Below are 25492 nucleotides of genomic sequence, written 5' to 3' on the forward strand. Positions count from 1 at the left end.
AATTAAAAAAAAAAAACTCAAAGGAATAAAAATTTATATAAGATACGCATTGTGGGAATATTCATAAAGAATTGTAGCTAATCTTGTGCTTTTTATTTGTTACATGGCATCAAACACCATCCAATAAAATTTCCATTGAGCGAAAGAAACGAGATATTCAGAGTAAATTACGGAAGAGATATTTTTTTTTTTTTTTTTTTTTGGAGCCGAATTTGTGCGAAAATCTAGTTGCTACGCCCAAGGCAGTCATCAGCAACGTAAGTTAAAATTTCGTTAGCCATAGCCAAGCTTCCTTAATTTCAGCTGACATTAATCAATTTGTGACGATCTTTAGTAGTTGCTGTAAAAATTTGCTTTGAATTCAGTAGATTGCATTTAGTAGATTGGTAATTTCTTCAAGTATTGTTTAAATTCCATTGTTGTGTATTGCATATCATTTGTTTTTAAATGTTCGCTGCCTGTTCACGAAGCTGACCAGCCTTAGTTTTCATTTATTTTGACCAGTGTGCAGCCATACTTTCTTTACGGTCCAGAATAGTCTCTTGTTCTCGTGATGTGCATCTCCCGACATTCCGATCTTGGACGTAGCAGTGACAACCGACTCGCAACCGATAAATTACATCTCTGTCGACAGCTGACGGCCTTAGCTCAAACGAACTTCATTGACTTACTGTTTGTAAATAAGTGAGCTATGGCAGACGATAAAATGTCATCACTAGATTCAAATGAACAGAATGAAACGAGTGAAGTGTCCCGTCGCTTACGGTCTCGCACGACAATTAGTAGGACTGAGACACCAATCGAAACAATTGTAGAAAGTGAAGTGGGAAATCTTACGGAGTTTGGTGCCTCACACCATAATGTTACCGGTACTGAACTAGGCAATGCCAGCATAGTTTCTGCCACTAGTAGTCGTAGCCATACACCGGTTACAAGGGAGGCAGGTGAAAGCAATTCAGGGCTAGTGACAGACGATGTATTGAAACAGCTACTGAGTCAAATAAGTCAAATGATGCAGGACGGAAATCGCCAATTGAAAGAGGAAAATAGACAAATCTTAGCCTCGCTTGAAGATAAACTTTCTACAGTAATTGAAGATAAACTTTCTACAGTAAGCGAAGAAATAAAAACTGTTAGAGAAAACGTAGCCAAAGAAGTAACAAAGCAAGTTAAGGATGCTGTTTCTCAAATGCGAAGTGGAATAATTTTCGAACTGAATGACACTTTAGCTACCATGCAATGCGAGACAGCTGACATCCGAAACGCAACCAAGAATCTTGACTCCACCGTAACCACGGTTAATCACAGGTTAGACAGAGTAACTACTCAGGTAGAAAAACTAACCGAGGGAATGTCAAACTTGACTCTGGAAACTGAAACGAAAGTAAAGGAGAGACTGGATAGTCATGAGAAAGAATTTAGAGAAAAGTATGAGAACTGGATTGCTGGAAAGGACAAATTTGTAGAAGATAAAATTAACAAAGACCTGGTAGAGACTGTGAAAGCAACCACTCTTGGTATCTTGTCAGCTCCTGGAAGCTCCGGAGATACCGTAATGTCTGAACTCGGTAGCATTAGGCGTACCCTTCAGCAAGAATTACCAAATTGGAAGCAAGAGGTAACGGAACAACTAAATAACCTGAAGGCACAAGTGAGTAGTAGTTCCCGAATACAAAGACCGAATTATCCTAACTCTTTAGCGTCAGAGGAAGAAGATGAATTATTTCGGCAATTCCGAATACCTGTTGTATCTAATGAACACACTTCACCACCACATATTCCAGTTAGTCACCGAAACCAAGAATCTGACTCAGTAGTAAAAATGATGAAGGAAGAAAGCATGATAAAGCATCGAGTTTTTCAAACCTTTAACCCGGAAAAACGAAATATCCACCCAATTGTTTTTCTTCGTGGATTCTCTGGCATTTTTCCAAATTCGTGGACTGATAGCGTATCCAATTTGTTACCGGATATATAGGTGGCGAATCGGCAATATGGGGAACCGAAATGGTTGATAAGTGTCGAACGTATGAGGAGTCTGAGCACTTTCCTCAGCAAATTTTGGAGCGAAGGTGTTCAGAAGCGCCTTCGTAAAGAAGTCTATAATGCAGAACAATTTGACCCCAGGAATAGTAGCCTGAGAAAGTACCGGTCACCGGCAAGCTGGTCATACTTTCGCTGCACAAAGATTTTCAAATTAGCTAGAGACCCTACACAGACAAAGAAATGTTATTCGCTTCAGCCATGGACCAAATGACAAGCTAGATGTTCTGCGTTGGTGTCACTTGTCACATCGATACATTTTATAGCCGACAGCCCAATGTATTTCATGTTGTGACGCTACGTGCTAGTACATGGTACACGCATTCTGAACAAAAAAAAAAAACATGTTGGTCGCCAGAGGATTGGACACTCTGTCTGTGTGATGGCTCGCGAGCATTAGCACTGTTCGACTGCAACTTGGCGCCTGTATTTCCAAACGCTATCCTTCTGTTTATATTTTTCTCGGATACCACAACAAACACGCTACATAATAATTTATTGAGCAGAGCAAAATATTAAGGTTGAAGCTGTCTGCTTTGTGCAGTTGTATGCAGAATAGATCATACTTTCAGCAATCTTTTTGTCATGGTCTTTCTCTTCTGTGCATTAGAAGGTTATTGCGGTACAAGTGAGACAATTTGTGTGTGTTGGATAAACATTGAATACATCTAACCCATGGCCAAAGATTTCGCGGTTTCATTTCATTTCTTGGCACTATACTCATTACCATTAAATAACTTTATGAGCATGTTATGTTAAAACATTCCAGTAATCGCAACGACAATGTAATAATTCATTTGTTAACAGTGCAACGTGTATTAATAATTTATCATGCACGAAAATTTCTATTAGCGACTTACATTATCTAACCGAAAGCTAATTAATGTCTGTATAAGGAAAAGTATCCAGGTCCGATAATAACAGAAGATAACTGGACAACAGTGAAAATTCATGGAAGGATAGCAAGTACAACACGATTATATTATTCCTTGCATAGTATATTCAAGTCCAGAAATGTTAGTAGGAATACAAAAATCAAAACATATTTCATTATATTAAGATCTATAGGAATGTAAGGATCCGAAGGCTGGGTGATGACTACAAAGGAAGAACGATTGTTTGTAAGATTGGAAAATATGTTGAGAAAGTTATTTGGGGCGTTGAGAGAGGAAGAAGGGGGGAGAATAAGGACAAACGGAGATCTACAGACACTTTTCGCCACATGAGGACTGTAGTACAAATCAGGCAAGAAAAAATAATATGAGCTCGTCAATGTACAGAGTACGCCAGCAGCTCGAAGTATTAAGAAAGTGTTACAAGGAATACCGAGGGAAGAAGGAGAAGAGGAAGACACGGGAAAAGATCGCTAGAAGTTACGGAAGAGAACTTCAGGGAAATGGAAATCAGGAACTGGAGAAGGAAAACAATGGAGAGAAACCAACGGAATCTGGTTACAAAGGAGGCCAAGATTCTTCTAGGACTGTAGTGCGGACTAGCGAGTAAGCAAGTGTAAAGAAGAATAGAATTTACACGTCTTCATTGTTGAACATATGCTCTTAAAATATGGTACATAAATAACTGGCAGCAGTGTTTTATTTTATTCAGATTTTGTTATAATTACAAATAGTCGCTGCTCATATTGTCTGTTTGTTGCATTGTTGCAAAGCATAAGGCAGCTGAATTTCTACATAACTTAAATTATCAACAGAATACAAATTTCTGGTGCCGTACAGGCACATTAGTCTGCGAAAGCTATGGCAAGTGGGATCTGTCCATTGATTTATGTAACTTACGGAAGTTATTTCCAGCATTTGTTTGTTTTTAATACGATCAATGTAGAAAGAAGCATTGAACCAGATATATTGTCTTTATTACACAATGTACAATTATGATAATTTTTAAGTATTGTGTTTTCATAAAACATCCAATAATACGTAACAAGCACTACACTTTGTTTCTCTTCCTAAGCCTCAGCTGGATACCGCTTTTCGATTTGAGGATGCCTGATCTGGGTTCGAAGGACAAATGGCGAACGGTCTTCTCGCACGGTTCTACCTTGTAGTTTGATAGTATGTTTGTAAGGCCGACTTTGGTCTGTAGCAGTCCAAATCGCATACCTGAAACAATAAAAAAATATTAATGTAGAAGGAAGACTCCTGGGACTTTTTGAAAAGAGTCACAGATTTTTTCGAGAAATGGGTCGTCATACAACTTTCTTGCAGATCAAAGCTGTGTATCGGATCGGGACCTGAACCCAGTTCCTTGCCATTAACGGACAATGCTGTTACCCTCTGCACTATCCAGGAAGTAGGAGAATAGTGCTGGCAGAAGAGGAACTATGATGGACAGTCGAGAGTCGTACCTAGATTGCTCACTTAGTAAGAGCATTGCCTATAGATGGCAAGGTTCTGGGTTCAAGTCCCGATCCGACCCACGGCTTTAATCTGTCAGGAAGTTTCAAAACGGAGCACTTTTCGCTGCAGAGTGAAAGATTCATTCTGGAGCAATCATTGTCTGTGGAGGTTTAACTTCGACCTTCTGTCAAATGGTACCAGCGGAGAGTATCTTGAATTGTTGATGCCCAGCAAAATTCCGCAGGAGGACTGAAGGTCATAGTGCGACAGCCATGGTCAGTTTGATTTTAGATCCAACAACTTACAATGATTTAGCTGTACAACATATGGTCAATCGTTTATCTGACCGTGATGGTCAAATGCTAACAATAAAATATGCTGACCACTTAGCTACAGATCACAGGAGAAAAGTATTGTATTATATCGCACAACTACAAAAAGATTGGGAAAACTCTATAAAGCAGACCATGAATGTGAAAAATGTCGTTCTTTTTTAAACATATTCCTCCAAAATTTGGTTTCCCACCAAAAACAAACCAAGCTAAAATTGAACAGAAGTTAGGATAGTTGATGGATAGCTCATGGTTTTAAAGTATCTTGTGCTAGGAAGAGAGAGCTCTACTTAATTCAGAGAACAAGCTGCAGTCAAGACCTGAAACTCCATTGTATAAAATCTTCCACTCGGTTATGAAAACAAATGGAAACACGTGCGGCATTTACAAAAAATGAGACGCTACACGAATAGGTAAATAAAACTATTTGAAATAATACTGAGCAAGAAACAAACAAAAAGAAAGGCCTAAATGGAACTGTCACCCTAGAAAATAGCTCTGTCAGAAATAATTGCACTTTCAAGTAATTGGTCACCAAATTCAATGAATATTTCCTCACAGTGGGAGCAAACCTTGCACCCATTAGTAAATAATTAAATACAGGTACATTAAATTTACTTGTGCACACACTGCATGCACCAGCAACAAACATTAGTTTCAAAACCACAACTCCTAAGGAGATTACTAAATCCGTCTTGTAACTAAAATGTAATAGTACTTCTGGCTATGTTGATGGTTCTAGAAGAATATTAAAATCTTTTGTTGACTTGATAGGATTACTGCTAAGCTACGAGGTGTGGCTAGAAAAAAACCGGACTAGTACTGGTGAAACAATAAAACGAATGCAATAAGGCTGAAAGTCGCGTGGCCTGTCACGTGACTCTCGCTCCGCCTACTGCTCGAGTTTCATCTGCCTCCTGCACTCAGTCTGCCCGTGGCGTCTGTTTTAAGTAGTTGACGTTTGTCTGTGCGTCGGAAAATGTTGAGTGTACAGAAAGAACAGCGTGTTAACATCAAATTTTGTTTCAAACTAGGAAAATCTGCAAGTGAAACGTTTGTAATGTTACAACAAGTGTACGGCGATGATTGTTTATCGCGAACACAAGTGTTTGAGTGGTTTAAACGATTTAAAGATGGCCGCGAAGACACCAGTGATGACACTCGCACTGGCAGACCATTGTCAGCAAAAACTGACATCAAAGGGATTGTGCACATTGATTGGGTACCAGAGGGACAAACAGTGAATCAGCATTACTACATTAGCGTCCTGGCTACCCTACGTGAGCGAGTACGGAGAAAACGGAACGATTTGTGGAGAAAAAGTCATGGATCCTTCACCAAGACAATGCCCCAGCTCACAGTGCGTTGTCAGTGAAGACGTTTTTGGCAAAACACAACATTCCCATCTTAGATCATCCACCCTACTCACCTGATTTGGCCCCCTGTGACTTTTTTCTTTTCCCTAAAGTCAAGTCAGCTTTGAAAGGAACTAGATTTGAGACTGTTGAAGCAGTAAAAGAAAAAGCGACGGAAGTAATGTATGGACTTACCGAAAATGATCTGCAGCATTGCTGTGAACAGTGGAAAATTCGTATGGAGCGGTGTAGAGACCGAGGAGGAGAGTACATTGAAGGAGATAACATGAAATTGTAAATAATTGTAAATAAATGTTTTTTTCCAGCATCAGTCCGGTTTCTTTCTAGCCGCACCTCGTATCTTTGTAATCAATCAGTGACCTAGGACATATTTCCTAGTAGACTTATATGTCTTATACACTCCTGGAAATGGAAAAAAGAACACATTGACACCGGTGTGTCAGAACCACCGTACTTGCTCCGAACACTGCGAGAGGGCTGTACAAGCAATGATCACACGCACGGCACAGCGGACACACCAGGAACCGCGGTGTTGGCCGTCGAATGGCGCTAGCTGCGCAGCATTTGTGCACCGCCGCCGTCAGTGTCAGCCAGTTTGCCGTGGCATACGGAGCTCCATCGCAGTCTTTAACACTGGTAGCATGCCGCGACAGCGTGGACGTGAACCGTATGTGCAGTTGACGGACTTTGAGCGAGGGCGTATAGTGGGCATGCGGGAGGCCGGGTGGACGTACCGCCGAATTGCTCAACACGTGGGGCGTGAGGTCTCCACAGTACATCGATGTTGTCGCCAGTGGTTGGCGGAAGGTGCACGTGCCCGTCGACCTGGGACCGGGCCGCAGCGACGCACGGATGCACGCCAAGATCGTAGGATCCTACGCAGTGCCGTAGGGGACCGCACCGCCACTTCCCAGCAAATTAGGGACACTGTTGCTCCTGGGGTATCGGCGAGGACCATTCGCAACCGTCTCCATGAAGCTGGGCTACGGTCCCGCACACCGTTAGGCCGTCTTCCGCTCACGCCCCAACATCGTGCAGCCCGCCTCCAGTGGTGTCGCGACAGGCGTGAATGGAGGGACGAATGGAGACGTGTCGTCTTCAGCGATGAGAGTCGCTTCTGCCTTGGTGCCAATTATGGTCGTATGCGTGTTTGGCGCCGTGCAGGTGAGCGCCACAATCAGGACTGCATACGACCGAGGCACACAGGGCCAACACCCGGCATCATGGTGTGGGGAGCGATCTCCTACACTGGCCGTACACCACTGGTGATCGTCGAGGGGACACTGAATAGTGCACGGTACATCCAAACCGTCATCGAACCCATCGTTCTACCATTCCTAGACCGGCAAGGGAACTTGCTGTTCCAACAGGACAATGCACGTCCGCATGTATCCCGTGCCACCCAACGTGCTCTAGAAGGTGTAAGTCAACTACCCTGGCCAGCAAGATCTCCGGATCTGTCCCCCATTGAGCATGTTTGGGACTGGATGAAGCGTCGTCTCACGCGGTCTGCACGTCCAGCACGAACGCTGGTCCAACTGAGGCGCCAGGTGGAAATGGCATGGCAAGCCGTTCCACAGGACTACATCCAGCATCTCTACGATCGTCTCCATGGGAGAATAGCAGCCTGCATTGCTGCGAAAGGTGGATATACACTGTACTAGTGCCGACATTGTGCATGCTCTGTTGCCTGTGTCTATGTGCCTGTGGTTCTGTCAGTGTGATCATGTGATGTATCTGACCCCAGGAATGTGTCAATAAAGTTTCCCCTTCCTGGGACAATGAATTCACGGTGTTCTTATTTCAGTTTCCAGGAGTGTATAACAACCATCCATGAAACTGGAGATAATCAAACCATCTCCAATCACAGACCTATTTCACTCCTTCCAGTATTATCAAAAGTGTTTCAGGAAGTGATCTACAGTAGTATATCGATACACTTAGCTGAACAGAACTTGTTAAGGGCCTCTCAATTTGATTTTTGTAAAGAAAGAGAGAGGAATATAAGGCCTCAGAATGAAGGCCTGGAAGAACTAAACAAGAAAAGTTATCCTATTGCTGTATTTTGTAATTTGCCAAAGTCTTTGTGTCGACCACAAAATTGGACTTTACAAACTAAAGTGTCATGCCATTAATAGCATTCCTCTGGCATGGATAGGTTTACCTTCATAATAAAAAGCAGAGACTCATATTAACAGACTGCGTCATAGGCATGAAACGTCTCAGAACGTAACATCTAGGGTCTCACAAGGAGTACTCTACCCACTCTTCTGATACCACATAAATGGCTTTCCAATGACTTTAAATGTCTGTTGTAAACTATAAATTGGCACACGTATACTAGTCACCAGTCCAAACACAGCCTCACCAGACCCAGCTCAAATGATAGCTGAAAAGATCTACCGATGGTCGACAGATAACAGTGTAGGTTTTAACATCATAAAGACACATATTATTAGATGGCAAACAAGCAAAAATAACTTATTACCACCAGAAGTAGACATTAATGGTCCTGTCTAAATCGAACCGTCTGTGTAAAAGTCCAGTTGGCTGGTAAGTTAAAAGGAGTCAACAGATAAACTAACCAATAAGGTCAGCATGTTTTGACCATAGAAGCACCTCTCGTTGTACTGAACTACAAACAGGAGTGTTGGGTTGTCTTGCACAGTTTCACACCTTGTTTTCATGTGGAGTTATCTTCTGGGATAGTGAGTTTCAAATAACTGAAGTGTTTTCTTCAGTAGAAGCGAGTCAGTTTCAGCTGAACTGCGACCTACACAATGAGAATGCAAGACACAAAAATAATATTCATGTAGACTTTGTCCCCTCGTCTACAGTTCAGTGGAGTGATGTACTGTGTTGCAATGGTATTGGACAAGCTACCGTCTAACAGAAAGCAAGTTCAACCAGTCCAAAAGAACATTAGGAACATACCTCATGACTCAGTCTTTGTACGTATTACCTGGAGATCTAGATTCTGGGACTGAAAAGTTCTTTTAGCTCCATGACAAGTAGCAGTATTTATTGTGAAGTTTTGTGCCAAGTTGTAATGTACTGTTATAGGACTAAGTATTTAAAAATGTAGGCAATCTATCTTTTTCTAAATGTCGATGTAATCAGTAAATTATTAAGCTGTAAATAGGAGGTAAACAGTAGCTATTTAATGTAACTCAGGAGGTTGTAGCTGCTTGTAGAGACTTTCTTTTTAATTTGCTTAAATGAATTCAGCTGCCGTAAGCATTAAGCGGCGCTTGACTGTTTACTGTTATACAGTATACGGGTATACGGATTAAGCTTCTGTGAGTTTCGTGTCTCTTGCTGACATTGAATCGTTCAACATCCCTGAACACATGCCTGGATAGCCCTGCGGGCCAAACCGCCTTTTCTGGGATGTGGAGGTGCACCAGCCCTGTATCGAATCCGCCCGATGGATTAATGGCGAGGCTTGGTGTATCGGTAAGGCTGGATGTAGTCTTTAGGCGGTTTCTCACATCAGACTAGGTGAATACTGGGCCTAGATTATTCGCAAGTATTTTGATAACTTTCGCTCACTTTAACATGGATAACACTAAATGAAAAAGAACAGACTCTCTCATGTCTACTAAAACGGCTATCAAACATTTTATAATTTCTTTTTCGTTATACTTTGTAAGTGATTAAAACAGATGAAATACGCTGAGATGACAAAAATTATGGGATACCTCCTAACATCGTGTCGGACCTCCTTTTAGACAGTATAGTGAAGCATCTCGATGTGACATGGACTCAACAAGTCGTTGGTAGTCCCCACAGAAATAATGAGCCATGCTGCGTCTATTGCCGTCCATAGTTGCGAAAATGTTCCCCATGCAGGATTTTGTGCACGAACTGTTGATTGTGGCCCATAAATATTCAATGGGACTCATCCATTAAGTTTCGGGAATGCGGCCGCATGTATTCTGCTTCTTCTTCTAATATTTCGGCTGTATACCTTTCAGCCATCTTCAGAGAGAGCCGTACGACTGACGCTCCAGCGCTCGCTCCATCCTTTTAAACTCGCGGACCGCGCCACTGCGCATGCGGCCACAGATAAACAAGGCGCCAGTGATGTTGATTGGCGGCAAAGACGTACAATATGCATGAGTTACGTCTGTGACTGCGCATTCGATCCATGCTGGGAGGTCGATATATTACTGGGAGCTGAACTGTAGCGACGTCTTTGTAAGTTCAATATTGAAAGTGCCGGATTCCATGATTTATCTAATGTGAAACCGCTGTCTCTATTAATTAAATTCTTTGTCTTTACACGAAGGAAGCTGGATCTTGTTTCTCAAGAACTGTATCGTCTGCACCTGAAGATGTCTGTGGAGTTACCCAGCAACTCTTGGAACTGGATAGATGGTACAACATGGGCCAAATCAGACTGGGTTCGTGAGGTAGCGACATCAAGACAGACTGCAAAGTTCAGCCGACTTGAGCCATCTCCACAGCAAGAAAGTATCATTCGACGCTCCGTCATTAATATGACGGATAGAGATTTCGACGATGCTACGATGATGGTCTTAAGCAAAGGACTGAATTTTGCACCCACGCCAAAGGTTTTGCCTATACCTGCATTCATCAGTGCCGTTGAAGAAGCTGTTCGACCACTTTCTACGGATTCTGCAGATGAAATAAGACGCGAAACGTGTCGAGCTGTTATGAAGGCTCGCCCACAAAGAAGCAATATATCTGTGGCAGAGAGGACTGCACTACGTATGCTCCGCCAAGATACCGAAACGGTGGTTCTGCCTGCTGATAAAGGTAATGCCACTGTCTTAATGTCACGTGACGACTATCATGATAAGATATACAGCTTATTGAATGATAGTATGTACCGGAAGATCAGTAAGGACCCCACCAACAAGGTGGTAAGGAAGACGGCGTCGCTTTTGAATGCCTCCCCATTTCCACCGGAAGTCATACGAAGACTGAAACCAAGTGGTGCAGTGCCTCCAAGGCTTTATGGACTCCCAAAGATCCATAAGAAAGACGTTCCTCTACGTCCTATTGTGAGCAATATTGGTTCTCCCAACTATGATTGTGCCAAGCACCTGACGTCACTATTGAGGCCGCTTGTGGGAAAATGTGATCATCATATAAGGAACTCTGCAGATTTCATTGGCAAATTAAAATCTTTGAAACTGAACACCTCTGATCTATTAGTCAGCTTCGATGTAGTGTCGCTATTTACTAAGGTACCTCTTTCTGAATCTTTAGATCTCATTGGAAAAAGTTTTGATAAGGAGATTTTAGCTTTGTTTCACCATGTGATGACCTCCACATACTTTTTATTTAATAACGACTTTTTTGAACAGACTGACGGTGTTGCCATGGGTAGTCCTTTGTCACCCTTGGTGGCCAATTTATTTATGGAGGACTTCGAGGAGAAGGCCCTGGAGTCTGCTAGTTTGAAGCCTACAGTTTTTTGGAGGTACGTTGATGATACCTTTGTAGTGTGGCCCCATGGCGAGGACAAATTGCAGGACTTCTTAAACCATCTGAATTCTATCCATGGACAAATTCAGTTCACAATGGAAGTGGAAAAGGAGGGATGTCTTCCATTTTTGGATGTCTTGGTTCGGCGCAAAGAAGATGGCACTTTGGGTCATGCAGTATATCGGAAACCGACCCATACGGACTTATATTTACATGCAAATAGCTGTCACCATCCTTCGCAGACGAGTAGTGTTCTAAGAACTTTGGTACACCGAGCACACGTCATATCTGATGAAAGTAGTTTAAAAGACGAACTTTTACATCTGAAGAGAGTTTTTGAGGACAACGGGTATTCTCCACAACAGATACGTAAGGCACTACAAATAAAACCTAAGGTGTCCATAAGGAATGCAGAAGATGACGAGGAAACATTTAAATCCATGGCTTACCTGCCGTATGTGGGAAGCCTTTCATCCAAAATAGGACGGATCCTCACTAAACATAAAGTAAAAGTGATTTTTCTTCCACCGGCGAAGACGGCTTCACTCCTGGGTTCCGTTAAAGATGACTTACTACTCCGCAAGCCTGGAGTTTACAAGATACCATGTGAATGTGGCCTTTCATACATCGGACAAACGAATCGTACAGTCCAAGAGAGGTGTACGGAACATCGCAGGTACACTCGGCTCTTACAACCCAATAAATCGGCTGTGGCAGAGCATTGTATTGATTCTGGTCACTCTATGGTATATGAAAATGTCGAAATTCTGGCTTCTGTTTCATCTTTCTGGGACTCCGTAGTAAAAGAGGCCATTGAAATCCTCTTGACAAAGAATTTAATTAATAGAGACAGCGGTTTCACATTAGATAAATCATGGAATCCGGCACTTTCAATATTGAACTTACAAAGACGTCGCTACAGTTCAGCTCCCAGTAATATATCGACCTCCCAGCATGGATCGAATGCGCAGTCACAGACGTAACTCATGCATATTGTACGTCTTTGCCGCCAATCAACATCACTGGCGCCTTGTTTATCTGTGGCCGCATGCGCAGTGGCGCGGTCCGCGAGTTTAAAAGGATGGAGCGAGCGCTGGAGCGTCAGTCGTACGGCTCTCTCTGAAGATGGCTGAAAGGTATACAGCCGAAATATTAGAAGAAGAAGCAGAATACATGCGGCTGCATTCCCGAAACTTAATGGAGCAGTCATTGCGCCGCGAAAACCTGAAGACTCAATGGGACTCATGTCGGGCGATCTGGGTGGTCAAATCATTCGCTCGAACTGTCCAGAATGTTCTTCGAAACAGTCTCGAACATTGTCGCCCTGTGACATGTTCGGGAAAGTGAAGCCCATGAATGGTTGCAAATAGTCTCCAAGTAGCCGAACAGAACCATCTCCAGTCAATGATCGGTTCCGTTGGACCAGAGGATCACAGCTCACACAATTATAGAGCCACCACCAGTTTGGACACTGCCTTGGTCAGTACTTGGGTCCATGGCTTCATGGGACCTGTGTCATACTCGAACCTTACCATCAGCTCTTATCAACTGGAATCGGTACTCATACGGCCAGGACACGGTTTTCCATTTGGCAATGGTCCAACCAGTATGGTCTCGCCCAGAAGTGCTGCGGCCGATGTCGTGCTGTTTGCACACTCGCGTCGGTCCTCTGCTGCCATTACCCATTAACGCCAAATATCGCAGTGTTGTCCTGACGGATACGTTCGTCGTACGTACCACATTGATTTCTGCAATTACTTCACGCAATGTTGCTTGTCTGTTAGCACTGACTACGCAAACGCCGCTGGTGTCGGTAGTTAAGTGAAGGCCATCAGTCATCGCGTTGTCTGTAGTGAGAGATAATGCCTGAAATTAGGTGTTCTCCGCATACTCTTGACATTGTGGATCTCGGAATATTGAATTACATAACAATTTGTGAAATCGAATGTCCCATGCCTCTAGCTCCAACTATCATTCCGCGTTCAAAGATTGTTAACTCCCTCTGTGCGGCCATACTGACGTGGGACACCTTTTCACAAGAATCACCTGAGTGCAAATGACAGCTCCACTAATGCACTGCCCTTTTATACCTTGTGTACGCCATACTGCCGCCACCTGTATATAATGTGCCAATCGCTATCCCATGACTTTTGTTGCCTCAGTGCAGATTACTTTTCCTTTTATGAATAAAAGGAAAAAGAAATAAGGACTGGTACGAGCAAAATTTGGAAGAAATGGAACCAGTCACTGAGGCTAAACGGAAAGCCCTGCTTGCTTACAAAAGAAACCCAAATGAAAGAACTCGAGATGACCTACGAAAAGCAAAGAACAGGGCACAGCAAACATCCAGGAGATGAGCAAATAACTACTGGCTGAATTTATGTGCAGGTATACAGAAAGCGGCTGACTCTGGGAATGCTAAGGCAATGTACGATGGTATTAAGAAAGCGATTGGACCAACTGTCAGAAAAACAGCTCCTCTGAAGTCCAACACGGGTGAAGTCATTACTGATGAAGGCAAACAAATGGAACGCTGGGTTGAACACTGCCTCGAGTTGTATGCAGCCGAGAATGAAGTTAGCAAGGATGCATGTGACGCCATCAAACAAATGCCAGTTATGGAAGAACTAGATGCAATGCCTACTATGGAAGAACTTAGTAGAGAAATAGATTCTCTTGCTAACGGAAAGGCCCCAGGTGAAGATGGGATCCCTGCAGAGGTTATTAAGTATAACAAGTCTGTTCTTCTCAAACATTTATATTCACTTATTACAACCAGCTGGGAAGAAGGTTATGTCCCAATGAGTATGCAGAATTCGAGGATAGTTACTCTATATAAACAGAAAGGGAACAGAAGTGACTGTAACAATTACCGAGGCATTTCATTACTAAGTGTAGCCGAGAAAGCATATGCAAGAATCATCCTAATGTGATTACAGATCTTAGCTTCCAGAATCTACCCAGAATCTCAGTGTGGCTTCAGGCCCGGCCAATCAACTGTAGATATGATCTTCTCCTTAAGACAGCTGCAAGAGAAATGTCGTGAGCAGCAGAGACCACATTATATTGCTTTCATTGACCTTGTTAAAGCGTTTGATTTAGTGAGCAGAAAAGGGCTTTTCAAACTGTTGCAGAAGATTGGATGCCCACCTAAACTACTACAGATAATTGTCTCTTTCCATGAGAAAACACAAGCAACAATTTGCTTCAACGGTAAAACATCAGAAGCATTCCATGTTAATAGCGGTGTGAAACAGAGGTGTGTGTTAGCTCCTACGTTATTTGGGATTTTCTTTTCCCTTCTGCTCAGATTTGCCTTTGAAGACTGTGAGGAGGGAGTGTATCTACATACGAGGTCCGATGGAAATCTTTTCAACATTGCCCGCCTCAAGGCCAAGACCAAAGTTAATACAGTTGTTATCCGTGAGTTGTTATATGCGGACGATGCAGCTCTAGTAGCGAACACAGAAGATGAGCTGTAGTATATAACCAACAAATTATCAAATGCCTGTGAAAAGTTTGGTCTACTCATCAGCCTTCAAAAGACTAAGATCATGGCGCAGAGCACTACCAACCTTCCATCCATTAGCTTTGATGGCAATCCTCTCCAGATAGTTGATGACCTTACCTACTTGGGATCTACAATATGTAGCAACTTGTCCATGGACACTGAACTTACTAACAGAATCGCAAAGGCATCATCTGTCATGGCTAGATTGAAAAACAGAGTATGGAACAACGGACTGCTTACCACAAAAACTAAATTAAAAGTCTACAACGCTTGTGTTATAAGCACCCTTCTCTATAGCTGTGAGACATGGACAACTCTTTCTAGGCATGAATCTCGGCTCAACAGCTTCCATCTCCGCTGTCTCGGGAAGATCCTTCAGATCTCTTGGAGAGATAGAGTACCCAACACCGAAGTCTTTCATCGTGCAAGCACAACCAGCATCTTTGCACTCCTGAGTCATCGACGTCTAAGGTGGTTGGGACATGTCAGGCGCATGCATCCTGAACGGATACCGAAACAGCTGCTGTACGGCAAACTTCAGGAAGGTGTGAGGCCAGTGGGACGACCGCATCTTCGTTTCAGGGATGTCTGCAAGAGAGACCTGACCAAGACAAGAATCAATCCAAGTCGCTGGGAAAGCAGTGCAGATGACCGTGTCAAGTGGCGAGTAACTGTGCGCAACGGCGTCAAGCTCTCAGAGGATGAACGCACACAGGAAAAAATCAGGAAGAGGACAAAGCGAAGAGACAGAGCGGCTTCTGTTCGAAGTCCCTCAAATTTCACATGTCCAAACTGCAGTAGGGAATGCCACTATCGAGTGGGACTTTTTAGCCACAGCAGACGCTGCAGACTCTAAACCAAGCATGCTACACCATCATCCCTCAAGGATGGACGGATGCCATTATGTTATTATGCAGATTACTGAAACGGTATGAGATTCAATTTTCAGAGGAGATAGTGATAATTGCAGTCAGAGGTAACCCATTATAGAAATGCTGTATTCAGTTTTTAAAGATTCAAAACGGTTGTGAAGAAAGTTGGAGTGATTACGCAGAGCCTTGACAAGGCAATGGGAAGCACCATGTGGTTAATACGTCATCAGACCTGATATGGACAAATATAATGAATACGAGAAAGACAGTTGGTATAAATACGTACACTTTTATCTCTGTCCGTGACTGCGATGTCTTCATAAGTGACAGCAGCATGGTGAAGTGATGAAGAAAACGTGATAAAATTATGTCATAGAGAGAGACACAAAGGGTATGTACAGCAAAAACGGAATGGGGAGACTAGAATAACATTCAAGAAGAAAAAAGAAACACATTTGTGAATAAGAAGAGGAGATAATTTTACTGTAGAATGTAAATGGAAAGCCTATGATTTATTCGGACTTGTGGTGAAAGAAATCAGGCTTTGGAGGAAGTTATCGAATCAGCTCCCAAACTGTAAGCACCTGCAACTAATATCGTTGCTGTACTCTCTAGAAAAAAAAATGAAATAGAAAATTGGTTATGAATGTAAAAGCGTCTTGTGAACGCTTCGTCAGTACTCTAAACATAAATTACCGGTTACATAAAAGAGAAGATTAAGCACATCGTTGAGTGAAACAGTTCTCAAATTACTCATTGACTAAAAAATGAACCTGCATAAGAGGTGGTCGAGACTATCTCAGACAGACTATTCTGAGTCTGTAAAAGTAGCCATAGACCATCTTGACCTACTCGTAGATGGATCTGATATGCCAGTTCTGCAGCTACTGCGTAGAAAGCTATCAGCTGGTAGTAAACCGTTTTTACTTTGCACCTACATTCACTGAAACTCCTCTAATCAGCAAGAGGTGTTTGGCACTCTTGAACGCACTCCCGTCCACTGCTCCTTGGATATTTGCATTTCTACAGGTCAAGTGAACGCAAAAAGGGAACGAAAACGCCAAACGTTGGTCCCGTCGGTGCAAGACGCCATTCTCCCTCTCGCACATACTCCGACGCAAGCGACAAGCGAACCACTTGGGTGACGTGTATCTCAGGTTTGTGGGTGGTGTTAATGAGACGGGATTCAGCGCACTGTAGTCAGGTTACATATCGCATTCTGTTTCGGGACTGACCTATGCAGTTGCGTGGGCCCTCTCCGAACGGCAGGTAGACGTAGGGGTGCCTCTGGGCCTTCTGCTCCTCTGAGAACCTCTCGGGGTCGAAGCGCTCAGGGTCCGGGTAAAACTCTGGGTCGTGGTGCAATCCGTACACAGGTATCATAATAGAGGTTCCTTCGTCCAGGACTACGTCGCTGTCAGGAATCTTGTACTCAGCATTACACACTCTGTTCAGTATCGGGACTGGCGGATATTTCCTCAGGGTCTCTGAAACATAAACAACAGAGTAAATTAGCTTGCTGTTAATTATAAGCCATTGTTTTAAGTATTATTGACACGAAGAAACAAAGTTCTGCATCTTACATCCCTGGACTGCTGAGATAGGATACTGCTCATTGACTAAATTATCTAGGATCTGTCAACCATCCATTAACTACCGCTTATAATATAGTAACGATATTGTTATGACGCTAGAGGATTAGATTAGATTAGATTGTGCGGTTCTGGCGCTGCAGTCCGGAACCGCGGGACTGCTACGGTCGCAGGTTCGAATCCTGCCTCGGGCATGGGTGTGTGTGATGTCCTTAGGTTAGTTAGGTTTAAGTAGTTCTAAGTTCTAGGGGACTTATGACCTAAGATGTTGAGTCCCATAGTGCTCAGAGCCATTTGAACCATTAGATTAGATTAGTACTTGTTCCACAGATCATTAATACGACACTTCGTAAAGATGTGGAACGTGTCAGGTTAATAAAAGGTGTCTATACAAGATATTACATTACACAAGATATTACATGACACTTAATTTTTTTTCTTTTTTTTGTGGGGGTTGGGGACATTACCCACTTACTATATCCAAAAATTCATCTAATGAGTAGAAGGAGTTGTCATTAAGAAATTCTTTTAATTTCCTTTTAAATGCTATATGGCTACCTGTCACACTTTTGATGCTATTAGGTAAGTGACCAAAGACTTTTGTGGCAGCATAATTTACCCCCTTCTGAGCCAAAGTTAGATTTAACCTTGAGTAGTGAAGAACATCCTTGGTTCAAATGGTTCAAATGGCTCTGAGCACTATGGGACTCAACTGCTGTGGTCATCAGTCCCCTAGAACTTAGAACTACTTAAACCTAACTAACCTAAGGACATCACACACATCCATGCCCGAGGCAGGATTCGAACCTGCGACCGTAGCAGTCGCACGGTTCCTGACTGCGCGCCTAGAACCGCGAGACCACCGCGGCCGGCTGAAGAACATCCTTTCTCGTAGTGTTGTAGCCATGTACACTGCTATTAAGTTTGAATTCGTTCGAATTGTTAATAACAAATTTCATAAGTGAATATATAATTATATATATTGTGAGGCTACAATGAAGATCTCTAGCTCTTTAAATAAGTGTCTGCAGGATGATCTTCGATGAGCTCCAGCAATTATTCTGATTACACGCTTTTGTGCAATGAACACTCTTTTACTTAATGATGAGGTTCCCCAGAATATGATGCCATACGAAAGCAGAGAATGAAAATAGTCGTGGTAAGCTAATTTACTGAGATGTATATCCCCAAAATGACCCTAACAGCATAAGTAGCTGAACTGAAACGTTTCAGCAGATCCTCAGTGTGTTTTTTTCCAGTTCAACCCCTCATCAATGCATAAACCTGGAAATTTTGAATACTCTACCTTAGCTACCGATTTCTGATCGTAGTCTGTTTATTAATGGTGTCATCCCATTTACTGTGTGGAACTGTATGTACTGTGTTTTGTCAACGTTTAATGAGAGCCCATTTGCAGAGAACCACTTAATGCTTTTCTGAAAAACATCGTTTACAATTTCACTAGTTAATTCTTGTCTGTTGGGTGTGATAGCTATACTTGTATCATCGGCAGGTCTGAAAAGGTATTTCCAGCACTCTGTCATCATCGTATTATAGTTCCCGGGTCCTTCTAAGTGACAGAAGGACGGGTTCATGCAGATAAAGTCTCCGCTCAGTTATACGGGGTATTTCAGGAGGAATAGTTAATTTTTTAGGCGATGATAGCGCAGACTAATTCGAATAGACCGTTCCGTATAACATATGTTCAGTTTTTACTGATTACAGAGATAAATCAGTTAGAATTCAAATCAAACAAATACCTACAGAATATGTTAAGCAAAGGTAAATCATTAAGTTGGAAGTTGAATGGTTCAAATGGCTCTGAGCACTATGGGACTTAACATCTCAGGTCATCAGTCCCCTAGAACTTAGAACTACTTAAACCTAACTAACCTAAGGACATCACACACATCCATGCCCAAGGCAGGATTCGAACCTGCGACCGTAGCGGTCGCGCGGTTCCAGACAGTAGCGCCTAGAACCGCTTGGCCACCAGCGGCTAGCTTGGAAGTTGATTTTCGTAAATTCCACCACCATCTTTATTATACAGGGTGAGGCGCAATGAATATTAGGATATAAAAAGGACAGAACTTCGAAAAAATGTTAAGTTTATAGAAAAACAGATTGAAAACAAAGAAAAATAATTGGCATTAGATATCATACACAGTGTGAAGAAAAAATGCCGCACTTGGAGGTCGGCATGCGATTCCTCATCCAGTTTCAAGACAAAAATTTATCTAACAAAATCAGATTGGGTGCACATGTATGAAAGCCAGCAGCTGGCAATAGTGTAACACGGCGCAGCGCATCGGAACATACAGAGCAACGTGTAGCACCTCACACTGTCATACCAGCCGCCGCAGCTCACTGAGTAGACTGCTGGTACATCACACGCACATCCACATGGAATCCTCGTCTGGTTCCTTTTTTGGTTTTTAGATGTCCGTTCCCCAATTCTCGTCGTTTATAAGCAGGACATCATTTTGTCATATGACAATAGACTATCATATAACAGTGGGATCTATAAAACTGCACAAGTTTGTCTACTAACCAAGCAGTGCACGACTATAACTGGGCAAGTTCATGTAGGGTGGTAGGGTGGCTTCCCTGTGGAGCACACAAACAATGAATGCATGGTTTCGCGGCTCTATGAATTAATAATTTTTTTGTCTCGGGCTTCCAGCTGCCTCAGGTGGATAAAGTCCCACGAGCTTTCCACCGAGCTCTCCTCAGTCATTATCAAGTGGTAGGAATGACTTCTGTGTCGCCGTGGCCGCGTCGTTATATAGCCGCGCTGCTGGCTGTGACGTCACTAGTGCTCTCTTCCTCGCCATATATGGTACTGTTTCCATCCCGCGTCCGTCGCGCCCGTTTTAACCTCGCGATGACCGGGTCCCAGGCTGTGCTGAGCTGCAAACCGCCGTCCTTATTGATGGTGTTTTCAGATGTTTTTATTTCAATAGCTTCTCTTATGACGCTATCCCAAAATCCCTTCGTCCTCATAACGACAGATGTTTCGTCGAATAGAATTCAGAGTCCATTTTCTAAGGCGTGTTCTGCCACGGCTGATTTTTCTCGATAGCCTAGGCGTAAGCACCTCTCGTGTTCCGTCCGGCGTTGCTCCACAGTGCGTACTGCTTGGCCGACGTAGTTAACAACCACACTGACATCGTTCCATGTACACTCCAGGCGTTCTAAGCCCTAGATCGTCCTTCACAGGCCTCAGGAGCTGTCGAATTTTTTCTGGGGGCCTGCACACCGATGAAATGTTACATCTCTTCAGGAGCGGCTCGGTCGAAAACTCGTGGGACTTTAACCACCTGACGCGACTGGAAGCCCGAGAAAATTTTATTAATGAATACGTCGATATGCTTTTGGTGCAGGGTGCAGCCGAAAAACAAGTTACTGCTTTTGCTCGTGCGTATCCTGCAGGTACCTACAAAGAAATGCGATAAGAATGCTATTCGTCTCCTGTAGCATTGCCTTCTGGAAACTAGTAATCTGCGTCCACAAGTAATCGGCAGAGGTCGTCCAAGGGCAGAAACAGAGGACGCAATTTTTGAAACCGTTCACCAATCACTTCGGCGACGTATCCCTGGCATTGCAAGGCAGTTCCATATATCTCAAAGACTGGTTGTTGAAGTGTTGCACTATGAAAAACTGCAACCGTATCGTTATACGTCAACGCAACACCAGCGACCAGAACACCGCATTCGACGAGTACAGTTTTGTGAAATGCTTTTACATTAAGTGGAAGGTAACGAACATTTAATAAATATCGTGATATGGACTGACGAATCTAGCTTCACTCGTGAAGGTATTTTAAGCCTCCACAACAGCCACTATTTGTCGAACACAAGCCATGTGTCACCCATGAACGCGATTTTCAGGCATCTTTTAGCGTAAACCTGTGAGTTGGAAATCGTGGGAGGAGTGATTTTGGTTCAAAAATGGTTCAAATGGCTCTGAGCACTATGGGACTTAACTTCTGAGGTCATCAGTCCCCTAGAACTTAGAACTACGTAAACCTAACTAACCTAAGGACATCACAACATCCATGCCAGAGGCAGGATTCGAACCTAGGACCGTAGTGGTCGCGCGGTTCCAGATCGTAGTGCCTAGAACCGCTCGGCCACGCCGTCCGGCGTGTTTCTGGTCCCTTACCTATTATTAAACAAGCTGAATGCACCCCTTTATATTTCGTTTCTTTGCAATAATTTGCCTGACGCATTAGGAAACGTTCCACTTGGTGTTCGGCGACAGCTATGGTGTCAGCATGATGGTGCACCGCCACCCATTTGAATGAATGCGCGTAACTATTTAAATGAATTTGGGAATGGATTGGTCGGGAGGCCAAATGTTCTGGCGCCCACATTCCCCGGACCTTACACCACTAGATTTTTATTTGTGGAGACACTTAAAAGAACAAGTTTATAGCACTCCACTCATGGATATATACGACCTAATAGATAGCATGAATGCTGCTTCAGCAATGGTGGATAGAGGCGTGTTGCATAGGATCCACCAAAGTATGATCCAGCGAGTGGTGAAATGTTTGTAAATGCAACGTGGTCAGTCTGAACAACTTCTCTAAAGTGAACACTCCTTGTACGTGCTGTGGAGATAAGTCTGGAAGTCAAACGAACAGAATGGAATTATTGTGCGTAGAATAATGTGCAATCTAGTGTAGCTTAGCTACCGTATTTTTTGTACCTCATTGGTTACAGACGAAGCTACTGTATCCATTATTATTTTTTATTGGATTTATTTGTGTCATGGACGAAACAGAGTGGTCGTTCACGTCTGTACGAGATTCACGTTATGTCTTAATGTTTCAGTACAGGTAACAGTAACGGAAAGAAGTACACAAGATACGGTGTCGTGGAGGTGTACACTGCATACAGTTTTTTGCATTAACTGAAACAGTTTTGCGGGAACGCGACTCGAGCATCGGCGAGTCTGTGTGTCCATTGCCTCGTCTCACTGAGCTAATAGCACATCTCCGCCACAGTGCAGAGTTCATGTTCCTGTTCATGGTCAGGCTGCACGCAATTACAGCATTGCCAGGGCCTCGTTTTTTAAATCGTCTTTCAATTAAACCTTTTGGTGGGACGAGTTTTTGCTAGATACAGCTTTGTCTTGAACAAGGAAGATGTATCGCATGCCAACCGCCAAGTGCGGCATTGTTTCTTCACTTTGTATACCCTATACTTGGTTTTAAATATACCGCAATATAGATGGTGGCCATTCCATTCCGTGCATTCCTCGAGGCGGTGAACGAAAGTTTCCGTCACACAGTTCAGCATATTCGGTGGGATCTCCTCCACAGCTGTAAGTACACTATTCTTGAGTTCTGCCATAGTACGAGGAAGTGTAGCGTACACTTGACTCTTCAAGTATCCCCGTAAAAAGAAGTCAGGTGCAGTCAAATTGCGTCAGCTGCTGGCCAATGAATGTTTCAAAATGTCGACCAAGAAAATTACTCCACAAGATATTCATGGACTGGAGGGACGTATGAACTGTTGCCGCATCCTAATGAAACCATATGTCGTTGTCCAGTCTTGGACGGAGGAAGTCATTTAACATTTGGACAAAGCGATTGCTAGTAACCTTTACTGCATGTTCGCAGTGCACTGGTTTATCATGTAGCAGACGAGGATTAGCTTTGTTGTGTGGCGTCCACTAACTGTAATTCTGTTTGTTTACACCACCGTCTACATGAAAATGGCCTCATGGAATACCAGTACATTGTGTCGCATCTACGGGTCGACTGCTGAAAGTGCCAGGGAGCGCAAGGCGAACGTTCGTCGGACAACTTCGTATTGTTCGTTTAGTTTCTATATGAAATGCAATTTGTATGGGCGGAAGTGCAAGTTATCACGGATGATGAGTTCCTGGGAATAATGTGACATTATTAGCACCAAACCGTGTCTGGCAGCAGAATGGTGAGGATTTCGGATGAGTGCGTAAGGCGCTCCGTCCTCATGCACTGTGGTCCACTGTGTTCTTCATCGCCTTGGACTTCCCTTCTTTGCGCAGTATACAGTAGTCCTGAACAATTGCATTTCAACTCGAAATGGCGACGAAATAGTCACTGAACTGTAATGGGAGCCTCGTTATTTTCGAAATACGCCTTGGGCCAAGCGCTCAACACTCTGAACTTCAAAAGCCCATGTATACAGATGGCCGTCCTTCCTCCATGTAGCGCCTGCACACTTATTTCGTGCAAGCGGAACAGCGACCCCGTACTGCGTGACTCAGACCCTTCTATTCACTCTGCTGCACTCCGTACCTTCCAAGTCCCTTGACAACACCACGTGTACCTGAAGTCGTCTTAGGGCTGCTTTACACTGACATCACTGTTCAATATCTGAACGATCCATTAGCCTCTTATGGTAGCCGAAGAAAACATCAGAAGCCAAGTTCTCTAAAAAAGCATTTTTAAAATTTCTTGTGACCGGTTTCGACAAAGCTGTAGTGTTATCATCGGATCTGCAAGACGATGAACCACAGTTGATAGGAAAATATTTTACAAACATGATTTTATCACTTGATAAATTGGCGTGTTGCGTAGTCTGTGGAAATATAACATACATTATGCTTCTGAATTTTTACGTGTCCATCAGTGTTACAAGTTGCTTCACGTTGCGTATGTACACCCCACAAACATGAAGATCACTACAGATAGGCATGTCAAATGTAAAAGTATTACGTCGAAACATAGACATAACTACACAGCGTCGATTGGAAGTGGTCATGCTCACTTCGAGCTAGCAACTGACAGAAACGGTGTAAACACAACGACCTCCATGTGCATCCGCGAGGTGGCACTGTACCGCTTAAACATAAAACCGCTTAAGCATAAAACATAGATACATAATTCCATAAATTCGGTAATATATTATTAAGCCACCCCGGCCGAGCGGTTGAAAGCGCTACATCTGAAAGCGCGTGACCGCTACGGTCGCAGGTTCGAATCCTGCCTCGAGCATGGATGTGTGTGATGTCCATACGTTAGTTAGGTTTAAGTAGTTCTGAGTTCTAGGGGACTGATGACCTTAGAAGTGAAGTCCGATAGTGCTCAGAGCCATTTGAACCATATTACTAAGGACCATTTTATTTACATTATTACACGGTCCAAGTCAGAGAAATATAGGAATATTTACGTATAATTAATTTATGCACCTTTGATAATTTCGTAGGGTAAAGTATGTATGACATACGTTAGGGAACAAGAATTAGGCTCGTAATATGCTAAATGTAGATAAAAATTTCGAAAGAGACTCTGCAGACAGGATGTCCATTCTTGTGTACTCTTCGTGATGTTCTCCATAAATACGTTTCAAATTTTTCATCATAAGGGCTAGACATTACATTTTTTTATTTTATAAAAACAGCGCTATGCAGACTATATTATAAACAGATCACCGTTAAAAGTATAATGGCAACCTTACGTATTTTAACCTTGGAAATACAATGTTCATTTATGTCGCGTACGCCACCCTATCAACTGTTGTCCATCCTCTAGCTCTCTAGCAGATCCAATGGTGAAAGAATACCTCTGTGGAAACCGGTCATGAAATAAAATGCTTTTTTTAGCGATCTTGGCTTGTGTAGTTTTCTTCGGTTACCATCACTGGATATCGTCCTTAGACTGACCACGTCAGGAACCTTTTTTTTTTTTATTTATTTTTTGTCTGTAATCTTCGACTTTCTGCCATTTCCACATATAAAGATTTGAAAATCCCCTGGTGGCGCAGAAGCGTGATCGTTTAAGCCGATCCGTCTACCGTGCAGTGTTAGGTGTAGATTATGTGTCACCTGATTATTGGAACTGCAGAGGCCCCGTCATACTGGAAGAATACCCCGTTCCTTGTGGCCAAACGACCCTTTGTGGTGCCGCTGTGCTATCCTTAGCAATAAAACAGAACCTCTAATTACGTGCTGCAAGCGGT

The 25492-nt window shown here is 43.1% G+C and overlaps 1 protein-coding gene across 1 annotated transcript in view; it reads right to left on the bottom strand.

Moving 5' to 3' along the window:
* Nucleotides 1-3891: 3891 nt before the first annotated feature.
* Nucleotides 3892-25492, bottom strand: part of LOC126263067 (cytochrome P450 6k1-like) — a 61857-nt gene continuing 40256 nt past the window's right edge. The window contains exons 7-8 of the mRNA XM_049960050.1: nt 17181-17432; nt 3892-4160 (exon numbers count right to left, since the gene is read on the bottom strand). Coding sequence (XP_049816007.1) covers nt 3988-4160; nt 17181-17432 — 425 coding nt within the window. The 3' untranslated portion in view covers nt 3892-3987. The remainder of the gene's footprint in view (nt 4161-17180; nt 17433-25492) is intronic.

Source organism: Schistocerca nitens, chromosome 6, assembly GCF_023898315.1.
Source record: "Schistocerca nitens isolate TAMUIC-IGC-003100 chromosome 6, iqSchNite1.1, whole genome shotgun sequence".
NCBI classification, from domain to species: domain Eukaryota; kingdom Metazoa; phylum Arthropoda; class Insecta; order Orthoptera; family Acrididae; genus Schistocerca; species Schistocerca nitens.